The following is a 12,119-nucleotide window of genomic DNA, read 5'->3' on the forward strand; positions in this document are numbered from 1 at the left end:
AAGACATCTTCTAATAAGCCCTAAGACATATGACCAGTAGATATGGAACACCAAGCACACGGCACTTGCAGAGCGCAACAACTCCTGCTCTAAATAGCACCAATGATATCTTCACCAACATCAAAGATTTTACAGCGCCTCCAACCTCCTTTACCAACATCACCCCCTCGACAAGACCCTTGCAATAAGCTCTCAGAAATCTTCTGTAACAAAATCATCTCCATATAGAGCTACTTCGATCCTCAGCTGGACCCCATCACCATTGCACCAGTCTAATCACGGCTGATGAAAGAACCCCGACCTCGAGGTCTGCCATCACCACCATTTAAATCACTGCTACCATGAAGGCATCCACTTGGGGGCTTCATTTGACCCATGCCCCCACCACGCCTTCATTACGGACTCCTACTGATCAGCGAAGCGCTAATACCCATCCTCAATTCCTCCATTGATGCATCCACATACCGGGACACCTGAAATCATGGCAACGTCCTGCCGCGGCTCAAGAAACCAGCCACGCTTTTTAACTACAGACCCATCTCATTTCTACCAAACCCGCAAAGGTCTTGGAGAAACAAATCAACCGATGCCTCACCAACCACCTCATCAACCACCAGTTTCTTAACACCACACTGTCCTGATTCAAGCCCAATGACAGAAAAGGGACAGCACTCATCGCTGCCACACACAACACCTGCATGATCCTTGATAGAGGAGATACTAAAGTCCTCATTCTCACGGATCCATCTGCAGCATTTGACACAGTCTCAACATACATAAAACAGACATAGTTATCATCCTCAAAAACACCTGATGATGGGACTCCAACTGGTGGCTGGACGACCCCTGATCCACAGTACACCCAGAACCTCTGAATAATCTTCAACAACAAACTGGACATGACCACACAAGTCAACACCATCACTGCTCCCTGCTTCCACACCCTAAAGATGCAGAGGATGATCTTCAAATGGCTCCCAAGCAACCCTAGAAACACTGTGACTCTTTACCTAGTCACCAAAACGTTGGACTATGGGAAGACCCTCTATGCTGCTAATCAGCAAGCATTTTACTAGAAGAACAGAAACCATCCAGAACTCGGCAGTCAGACTCAACCTCAAGCCCTCCAACAGAACTCACATCACACCACACCTCAGGGAACTACAATGGCTCCTGGTACACAAACACACCCAATTAAATCTCCTCGGACACACATTTATGGAACCACACAACTCAGGCCCCACCTACCTGAACAGTCACATCAAATTCCACCATGCAATTCCACTCCGCAGGACCCCAACTTTCACACATCCCACACATACAATGAACAACATCAGAAGAACAGGTGTTCGCTTATATCGCTCCTAAATCGTGGAACGACCTTCCACTCCACATCAGAGCCTACTCCTCTCCTTGAATTCTGCAAGAAACTTTAGAACTGTTTTTTCAGTTAACCAACCTACCATAGGCAGGGTTAGACACACACCTGCTCAGACCTAGGATATCCTCGCAGGTGATAGTGCACTTTACATATAAATATAACATAACATCGTGTTCGTACCTTTCACAGACCTAATCTCTGATTAATGATTGTGCAGAAGGTGTGCTTCACGTACTGCTGTAGTTGTCTGCACAGTAAGATGGCCTAGAAGGACTTGAAAATGACCAAAAGTCAACTAATAACTCAAAGCATGCCATTAGCTTTTTCCAGAGTGTGGGTATAATTGCCTGTTTCAGAAGTTTTATCTTGTGGAGGGACACATTTAGCATAGCTGTGATTTCTGAGGCAAGAGTCGTATATGTCCTTTACGCATGTATTTAAGCATGGCTGGATGGTCACTCTAAAGGCTTTGATCTTGTTGGCTAGTTTAGTGCTCTGTCACTAAAATTGTTGTAAACACCTACTGATTGTGCTACAACAGTCTGATTGTTACACCACTCCCATAAAGTCATTCACAACAGACTGAAAAACATTAATTGTTTACAGGTATTTTACTCGAGTGAGTACTTTATAACCAGTGTTTTAGTCTCTTTTATTTTTAGTAAAAGAAGCATTATGCTGACTTGTAATAAAACTATGGGACATTTGAGAACATTAAAACATCCTGGTATCAATCAAGCAGGATTTATAAAGCACAGCTAATCACCCGATTTGGTATCCAAGCGCTTGCAGGTCCCGGAGGCTTACTCAAACAGCCAGGTCTTGAAGCCCATTCAGAATTTTAGAAGTGAGGTGATGGTCCGTAGGTGCGTGGGGAGGCTGTTACAATGTGGGAGAGGGAGCATCCTCCAATTCTGCTTTGGTAGATGCTGGGAGTATGGGCAAGTGAAAGGTGGATGGAGTATAGTCTTCTCGACGGTTGGTGGACATTCAGATGGTTGTTAATGTAGGTAGGTCGTTGGTTGTGTAGAGCCCTGAGTGTGTGGGTCTGCAGCTTGAACTGGCATCTCTTCTGTACGGGGAGCCAGTGGAGTTTTCCTGAGGTGGGGTGTGTTGTGGATTCATCGAGGAAGGCAGAGGATAAGTCTGGCTGCAGCGTTCTGCATGGTCAGAAGCCTCTGTAGGAGGTGTGCAACGATTCCAACGTAGAGAGCATTGCCGTAATGCATTTGGCTGGTGATGAAGGCTTGTGTCACTGTGCGTCTCGTGTGTATGGGTAGCCTCTTAAAGACCTGACATAGCATGCGCAGAGTGAGGAAGCAGACGGAGGAGACAGCATTGATCTGTGATTTCATAGGTATCTTGTTGTCAATGAGGATTCTGAGGTTTCTGGCGTCGTTGAAGTGAGTGGGTGAGGGTCCTAGGTCTGATGGCCACCAGGAGTTGTTCCATGTGTTGCTATTGCCAAAAATCAGTACTTCCATCTTGTTTGTGTTCAGCTGCAGGCAGGTCTTCATCCAGTCAGCAACATTTGTCATGCATCTGTGGAAGTTGGTTCTGGTGGTGGTGGGGTCGTCGGTTAGTGAGTGGATGAGTTGGGCGTCATCTGTGTAGGAAATTATATAGATACCATGGGATCTGACGATGTTGGCCAGCGGGCCACCCTTGGCTGTGGGTGGTTAGTTGAATTAACATTTGAAATAAATTGTGTAGTTTGTTGGTCTAAATAGTGTACTTTACATTAAACTTGTTTACAGGTTAAGGTAAGATAGCAATAGGGTGCAAAAATTGAATCATTGGCACATAACACAACGTTTTAAAATAGTAATTCAGTAGCTCATGATTAGAAGAAGATGATTTAAACTTACAAAATAAATCTGTACTATGGTTTAAAGCTAGTAAATTGAAACCCAGTTTCTCCACTTATTACTATCGATTCCAGATTGCCATACCATGCTAAGCTTGAAGATCACTTTTTTGCAGTTGTGTTATCCATGCTGAAATTCATTTATTTAAGTATTGTCTCTCATGTGCTGGATATATTAGCTCTCTTTCTTTCTGCACCAGTAATTTACTTAAATTAAATTAATTCTAGCTTCCAGAAAGGTGGTGTGCTGTGCATCTCCATAAGATTTTGTTAAGTTATCATTTTCCCTTACCTTCTGTCGGTGTCAACCTCCTCCTTGGGAAGGCTTGTGCTCAGTGATATGTGGGCTGTGGTCAAAGTAAAAACCTTAACAATGTTGTTGCCTAATACAAGACTACAAAATAGTAATAGATGTATTTTAAAAATAAGTAGTATTGTGTAAAAAAAATCTGACACCTCTAACTCTTACTTAATGATCCGTTATCCGTCTCATCTTGTAAGGAATGACAATACTGCAGCAAGATACTGCCCCCTCTGACCACTGCAGTAATAAACCACAGCAAACATATATGGAACTCGTTGTCCCTATCTAACCTAGCAGATCTAGCGGGCCAGCAATCATTTGTGAGCCACATGCATAGGCGTATACATCACCAAGCAAATAGAAAAAAATTTGAACAATGACTATTCATAATGTAATTGATACCACTCAACACGATCTGTGCTTATGTGTTTTAAGACCATAAGACCATAAAATGTTGAGCATGCTCGGCTGTTGTTCGTTGTGACTTGCTTTTTCTAAAGCAGGCACTTCAGACCGTGAGGTACCTTGTTTACTCTTATCAGCTGGCGATACTGCAGTGACGTATGTTGCCAGTTTACCTGTGCTTAGGAATGGTGGTGGTGACGTTCCACAATCTTCAGTATCCAACTAAAATTCAAAACCCAAGGCAAGAATTTGCTCTCAGAAAGCCTTGTAGTACACCCCATCTCCAAAGAAAACTCATTTGGATGATGTCAAACCATAAGATCCACTCCAGTAGAAGAGTACTAAAGACAAGCTGCGGACAAACAAGAGAAAATGTGAATCTAAAGCACATACCTTTGGTAGCTCATTCTGCTATCAGAAGCAAGCACTGAGCTAACGCCACCATGATTAGCAGTGTCTTGGGGACAAACTGGTGCCTTCACCATCTCCCCACTAACCAGTGCTATTGACCTCACCCATGTTGGTCCCGTCTTGTTACCTGAGGACTGGAAGATGCACATCGGGAACTGGTTCACCCAAGGAAAGACCTGCCTACAAAGACTCAGGGTTATGCCAGCAGCCTCAACCTTGAGGAAGTCAGAAGTCTGTGTGCATGCTAAATTACCCCAAGAACCCTTGCATATTAGGACTTTGGGAATATTTAAAGTAAGCATATCTCGTTGTACCATGATATGTATGACTAAAATAAAGTTTTAAAAAATCCATAAATAAGACTAGGAAAATGCAGCATGACATAAAAAATAGTATTCCATATGCAGAAAATTAACATCCTGAGAAAATAAAATAAGAGTTTCAAGACTTTTGCTCAACAAAGACCAATAAAATGTGATATATTTTGCGCACTATCAATTGTTCTAAGAATCCAAGTCGGATCGTAACAGACTTATTTCCAAATATTTTGGCAACACTCAGGTTTTTGACAAAACAGATTTTCTTTCAATAAGGAGGAGGCACACGAGTTGCCAGTCTTCACGGTGAGAAGTAGCCAAAGTGTTCCACAGAAGAAAAATTACTCTGTATTATCCTGGATCTTAATTCTCAAGACATATTTTGGTTGATTACCTGAAGCTCTTGACTGCAATTGAATAACTGGACTCCTCTAGAATATGTTTATATTCACAGAGATAATTTAAGCACATATATTGGTCAAATGAATGACCTTTCTCCAAAACGTTTACAGTTGTGGTTGTTATGAAGTTGATAACTTTTACAATGAATTTCAAGAGAGCCACCTGATATTTCCAGCAATGTGAACAATACTTTGCATGCCAGTGGTATATGAAAGCTTTGCATGCACTTTATGTCACTTTAGAGAACGTAACTCTAATTCAAACTGATGTGAAGCTTTTCAGATCATTCTGTGCAACATGTTTTTTACTTCTGCATCCTCTAAAGATATTAACATATTTCTTTAAGTTCAAATGGATACAATGGTATGCAGATTCTGGCATGTGTATACGTAGGTAAACTTTTCATTTTTTGTTGAAGTAAAACATTGAATTTATAATACATTTCAAATAAAGTACTGAGCGCTAAATTATGATAAAAATATGTGCATTGCAGTGTCTAACTCTAAATATTTTCTGCTTACATTTTGCACGTTTGAGATCTTTTCTCAGTTACTTGTTTTGATTTTTCAAACTTGGTATTTTTTCATACAGAGAATCGGACTTGCAAAAACAATTTGATGAAGACAAAATTTCTTTACAGAAATCCATTAGTCTCACTAGTGCCTTAATCACAGAAAAAGATAAAGAACTTGAAAAACTCAGAAATGAGGTAAAGATTTGTATTCCTTCATTTTTTGTTTATGGGATTTATATAGTACAATGGGGCGGTGCATATGTCTAACAAGTAATATAGTCTCTGTGAAAAGGAGAATTGACTAGCAAGAGCGCTAAAAATAAAACAATTAACTGAAACTCACAGACTAGGTTCAGTAATCTAATAAACTAAAGGTAGAGGAATGTTTGATCTTATTGAAAATGTAGAATGTTTCTTTGAGACTCCATTCCCTCTCCAGTATCAGATTTTCCCATACATTCCTTTCTTCCTCAGGCTTAAATGTTTTCACATTTGCTTATACATCACTGATTTGCATTGTTTCTCTAAACCAGTAGGTGAATACTAAACGCATCACATACATTGTTGTAGGCATGGGGTTTGGAAAATCATGCCAGTCTTTTACCATTTTAAAAGCATTTGATTTTTTTTCCTCACCCTTGAATACCGTTGCTTTTTTTGTTTACCCTCATACAATGAACATATAGAGAGGTGTGACTGAAGATGGGGTGTGCATTGTATATTATTTTTGAATCACAAAAAAATTGGGGTACGATTCATGTAAAAGTTACGTGTGTGGGGAGTTCATGCCCCCATCCAATTCACAAAACCTCCAAGAAGTACCCCTGTACAGCTCTGGAAGGCACAGGTTTCCATGCACACTACTAGGAATATCATGTGACTTCTCCTATTGCCCCTGTGAGGAAATCTACAGAGTGCTGATTTCAGTACAAGTCCGTTGTGCAAATGTGCATTCTTTTTCCCCTCCATGGGGAAAACATTTTTCCCTGTGGGAGAAAGCCCCTGCCCTACACTCACTCCAAATGTGAGGATGATCTGATTCCTTTCCTATCCTGGAAAGTGAGTTACTCCAGCTCTTGATTGGAAGGGGTCTGATAGGAGTTTGTGAATTCTAACAAACGTATGTGTTTGTGGGTGTTCACAAACGTACAAAGCAAACACCACATTGTAATGCTCACGTCCCACCCCTTGCATGGGAGTTACCTCCGGGGATTTTCTGTACTTGATAAAAAATTCACAGTAGTAAGTCAGTTTACACTTGGCAAGATTTTTTTAATGAATTCCTTGCATGTGTAAATCAGGTATTTGGGTGTTTCGAATATAGGTTTATGGCTGAAAATACTGTGTGGTTGGTGTTCCCTATTTGTATTGCACTTACCTTACTACTCACTTGGCTTCCTTGGAAACTCCCATTGTTGTCATCCATCTTAAAATATTTTATCTGATAGAGACATCTAGCCGCAGATTTCTTAACTTAGAATATCCCAAGGTGTCAGACTGGATCCAGAAAACTTTCCGCAGCAGCACCTCTGCGCGCCGGGGTTGGCGCCGCACGGCTCCGCACTGTCTTCGTCCATGGACGTGACATCAGCGGAGCCATATAAGGCACCACCGGCGCGCTGACGTCAGTTTTCTTCTTTTCCACGTCCCAATGCGGATCCCGGAAAACCAGCGGTTCCTTGGCCTGTTTTTCGTGCTTTCTCGACGCCTTTGTCGTTACGGAGCAGTGTGCGATGACTTCGGGCTTTAAAGCGTGTGAGACCTGCACGTGGCAAATGTCTGTCACGGATCCTCACGCCATATGTATGTAGTGCCTGGGAGTGCACTACGACTCAGGTTTCATCTGCCGACAGGCGTCGCACTCTATGTCCCTACGGGAGCGTCGTAAGAAGCTGCTGGCTGCCCGGATGTCCGGTCCTGCGCTCACAGGGTCATTCCCGCGGACGTCATTCGGAGACAGGTAAGCACAAACGTAAGTCACGGAGGTCGTCCTCCCGTAAATGTGACGCTGGGGCCCGCTGCTCTTGGTCTTTGCCAAAACAACAATTGATGGACAGAATGCAGAACAATGTCATACATTCACCCCAGTACAGAGATCTGGGCCTAAATCCATCGTTTTTTTTGCTCACCATGCCATTCCAGTTTGAACCCAGCCATATGCAAATCAGTCTTGACCCTGTGCCCCATGGGGACAGTCCAGCCCGAACTGCCAAGCCAGGTCCTCCCTGGACTGGAAACAAGCATCCTAGGACCGGTTTCGAGCTTTCAGCCCTCGTCAGCCAGGATAGCTTGATTCCAGTGGCATGGAGAGCAAGGGACTCACGTCTGAGCATACCCTTCCCACTGGGGGTGACAAATGCAAAAACAACAATTGATGGACAGAATGCAGAACAATGTCATACATTCACCCCAGTACAGAGATCTGGGCCTAAATCCATCGTTTTTTTGCTCACCATGCCATTCCAGTTTGAACCCAGCCATATGCAAATCAGTCTTGACCCTTTGCCCCATGGGAACAGTCCAGCCCGAACTGCCAAGCCAGGTCCTCCCTGGACTGGAAACAAGCATCCTAGGACCGGTGTCGGGCTTTCAGCCCTCGTCAGCCAGGATAGCTTGATTCCAGTGGCATGGAGAGCAAGGGACTCACGTCTGAGCATACCCTTCCCACTCGGGGTGACAAGCAGTGGTCTCCCCGATATCCACCTTTCCCGGGTGTCGGAGCGACAAGGACCCAAATGGAGGCCTATTCAAAAGCTTTCCAGTCTTTCTTTGGGTCACCCCCTCTCCCTGGTGCGCCTTCGGGTCCCATAGAGGTGGAAGGCACTCATGTCGGGTCTTCGCCGGCGGATTCATCCTCGGCGCCGGCTGTGTGCATCGACTCCAGTTCCAGGGTCGATACAACGTCGACGGGACACGGGCCGGAGGGGCATCCAGTCGTCTGTCCAGTCCACCCATCCAGTCGCCGCATAGCCCTGTGCAGCTTCCTGCGCTGACGTCGGCTGCGGCACCGAGTTCGACGCCATGTCGACCCCTTTCCTCCCCGCAGGTGGAGGTTGGGTCGCCATCGGTCCGCGCCCCCATTGAGTCCCCTCTGGAGGTTCTTGACGTCGATAGGACGCCGTCGCAGCGTCAGGATGATGAGATCCCTCTGAGATCGCAGTGCCCAGGGTCGTTTCACTGCCCCTTGGTACAGGTGCCTAGCGTTCCATGGCCTTTGGATCAACCTCAGGCTCCTCCACCTTTACTGTCTAGTGGACGAGTTAGCCTCCAACCATCCCCGACCGATGGTTTGTTGTCGGTCCCCAGAATAGCAACAGAGGCTAGTGTGGCTTTCGCAAGGGCTGTTTGCAGGGCGGCAGATGTTCTTCGCTGCAGCCCGCTGCACTTTCCCTGCCTGTGATCCTTTACTGGATCTCCTCCACATGGAGCCTGTGGACGTGGAGACTGTGCTGCCCCTTGTTGGTCTTTGTTTGACATCCTACTTGGTACCTGGGCACGGTCCTCCTCTGGTGACCCTGGTAATCGGGCCATTGCTCGCCGGCATCACCCTGCCTCAGACGATCCTGTCTGCTTGTCCCTTCACCCTAGACCTCAGGATCTGGTTGTCCAGGCGGCTTTCGCTTTGCAGCCTTCTTCCACTCTTCCGTTGCTGACTCTCACTAGGGAGTCTCGGTGGCTGGAGACATGTGGTCGCCACATTTTTGCCTCCGCCAGTGCGGGCATCCGTGCATTGAACACTTCTTGTGTGTTCGCACGTGCTTCCATTGCCCTTTGGGACTTGGTTGAGCTCCTTCTTCCTTCTCTCCCAGAAGGGCCCTGTGCTGAATTACATCGCCTTCTTCTTGAAGGCCGGGGAATGGCACAATTCTCCCTTCGATCAGCCCTGGACGTTACTGACTCTGTGGGCAAGGCAATGGCCCGGCCGGTTGCTTTGCGCCGTAATGCATGGCTGCACGATAGACGTTTTCCCGACAATGTTCAGGATGCTCTTCGGGATCTGTCATTCAATGGCGTGGTCCTTTTTGACTGTCACGCTGATCCAGCGGTCTCCCGCCTCATGTCTGGTCTCCCGTGATTTTCTGGCCCTTGCAGCCTGGCATTCTCCCTTGTGGCCTATCTTTTATTGTGCATAGGCAGCATTGCCTTGTTTGTTTTGGACCCTGGGTTCATGATGTAATGCCCAGATGGTCTAGGCGGCTACTCCGCCGTATTTGCCTTTGTTCAGTACAGCTGGTCAGCTGGTCCTGCCTTCCTTTCAGTCCTCTGGCTGTGAGCTTGTCTCAAGAGGAACCCCCCTTGCCTGAGTTAAGACTTACCCTATGTGGGGTATTTGCTGGTTATTGTGTAGCTGCCTTTCTACAAGGAAGACTTGGTACGCTTCTGTGGAGCCTTTCTCATAGAGCTTCTTCTGTGGATCAGTCTGACCTCTCTTTCTGCTGCTATGCGACCCACAGGTTGGCTTCGCTCTATTGCACTAGAATTAGGGTTGGGGTCTACGGTTGTCCGTAGTACTTCGAATCATTGGTAAAGGTTCCCTAAAGTGAAGCTTCTGCCTTTCCCAGGGGCGTTTTTCATCTTCACTGTGCTCCTCGTTATCCATATTGGCTGCTCTTCTTTTCGCCAGCCACTGTCCCTTGGGACCCCTTGTTCTGTTCCGTTCTGGCACAGTTCTTCCGCGGCTGACGCCCGGCCATCATATTGCGCCAGGGTAGAGCCAATGCGCGGCACACTTCAGTGTTTGCACGTAGTGTGGGTGCACCCTGGTATGTTTGCTATCATGGGGTGCCTGCGTTCTTTCTTCCGCTTCTGCCGTGACTAGTTCTACCCTCCACTCTCTGGGATGGGTAATGATTTCTCGTACTTTAGCCCTGTCAGGACTTGTCTATAGGCTGTGGCGTCTTCGCCACGTTCGTCTATGCTTAACACTGCCTTGTGCCCTCAATTTCTGGGCACTTCCCAAACAGGAGTTTTTTCCTATTCCTCTGCTGCTTTCCGCACAGGTGTTTTCCACGCTTCTGCTTTGGGTTTCTGCTGTAACACTCTCAGGGGAAGTGTTCTCTTCAGGATACTTGCTTTTTTGGGTGGGCTTGTCTGTACTGTTAAGTTGGTCCTGACTTTTTCCACTTTTGTGTCCTGCTCCATCTCCTCATCTGTCTAGCGGGGGACATTGGCTCATCCTGGATGGGTGGCTGATGTCGCTTATGCTTCTGGACATTGTTCTGTCCAACTCTGCTTCAGTATGACTGTTGGTACTTATAGTGTACCCTTGTCTTGTTTTATGCAACACGCTCTTTTTAGATGTGTATCTTTCTAAATATATATCAGCTCTATGCTCTTCCCACAGCGGGGTCACGCAGGCAACGTTCCTTGCAGCTGTGTCCGTGGTCTTCGCCCCAGTCTAATCATGGAATGAGCTCTTGTGTGTGTGTCCAGCTTGCCGGAGGCCACTTTTTGCCGGTTGCCTACCTGGTAATGCGTCCTTCCCATCTGGGCTGCTCACGCAACCCCACAGGGCGATTTCCCTATTCTTGGTGTGGGTCTGCCGTCCACTCTGTATGCTTATGTGTATTCCTGTCTTCCACATGAATATCAGTCTTACTATGGTCCTGTTGTGGGTGCTTCTGATTGTTGTTGTCCGTCCTCTCACATGTCTTGTGAAGGAGCGACTGAGTACTGGAGTATCTTGTGTTTCTGGTAATGCTGGCACTTTATGGCCATGGGTCGGCATCCTGCTGATGCTGCCCCACGTATCTTAGCTGGTGCAGGTTCAACGTGCCTTTTTTCCACTGCTGTGCATACTCGACCGGTATGCGTTGACTCTGTCAAACCGCTTTGTCCCCTCTCTGGGTCTTGCTTCCTGTCGGCACATCGGATCCTGCTGAACCATCGGACCCTAGGCTCAGTTCATCTTCTTTACGAAGCCATGGACTCTCTCTTCCTCACCTGCATTTCTGGCTCTGTGCTTTGTTTCTCTCAACCTGATATACACAAAGGGGTTTTCATGCTGTTCTTGACTGCTTGTGGTGCCTTTGCCTCACATTGTTTTCCGCTCTTTTCAGAGCTTTGTGGTCTGGTGTTGGCTGCGCTGGCATTGCTGTCCCTGCTGTGTTTCATCACCTTGTTTACGGCTAAGTTCTCTCTGGAACTTGGTGGGGTTCAGTCGCAGACCCGCCTCCTATATGGGTATGGCTTTGATATCTATTCTAAGTTAAGGAATCTGCGGCTAGAGGTCTCTATCAGATGGACGACTTACTTACCTTCGGTAACGATGTATCTGGTAGAGACAGTCTAAACGCAGATTCCTTAACGCCCGCCCATCCTCCCCGTTCTGCGAGGACCTTTTCAGGTTGGGTTTCTAAATTCGCCTTCCTCCAGGTGACTTTGTCTTTCTGCGGGGTGACATCTTCACTTCCCTCCTCCGCGGGATGCTTCATTCTGTTTTGCTTGTTCTACTCCAACCATTCTCGTGATTGGGCAGTGGCCTTTTACATCCCTACGCCCTGGGTCATCCAGTGTGG

At 46.2% G+C, this 12,119-nt stretch overlaps 1 protein-coding gene across 13 annotated transcripts in view; it reads left to right on the forward strand.

Moving 5' to 3' along the window:
* CLIP1 (CAP-Gly domain containing linker protein 1) overlaps nucleotides 1-12,119 on the forward strand; it is a 712,474-nt gene that overhangs the window by 621,272 nt on the left and 79,083 nt on the right. For all 13 annotated transcript variants that reach the window (XM_085636018.1, XM_085636008.1, XM_085636009.1 and 10 more), the window contains one exon: nucleotides 5,679-5,796. In XM_085636018.1, coding sequence (XP_085492144.1) covers nucleotides 5,679-5,796 — 118 coding nt within the window. The remainder of the gene's footprint in view (nucleotides 1-5,678; nucleotides 5,797-12,119) is intronic.

The sequence above is a fragment of the Triturus cristatus genome, chromosome 11 (genome assembly GCF_964204655.1).
Source record: "Triturus cristatus chromosome 11, aTriCri1.1, whole genome shotgun sequence".
Taxonomy (NCBI): domain Eukaryota; kingdom Metazoa; phylum Chordata; class Amphibia; order Caudata; family Salamandridae; genus Triturus; species Triturus cristatus.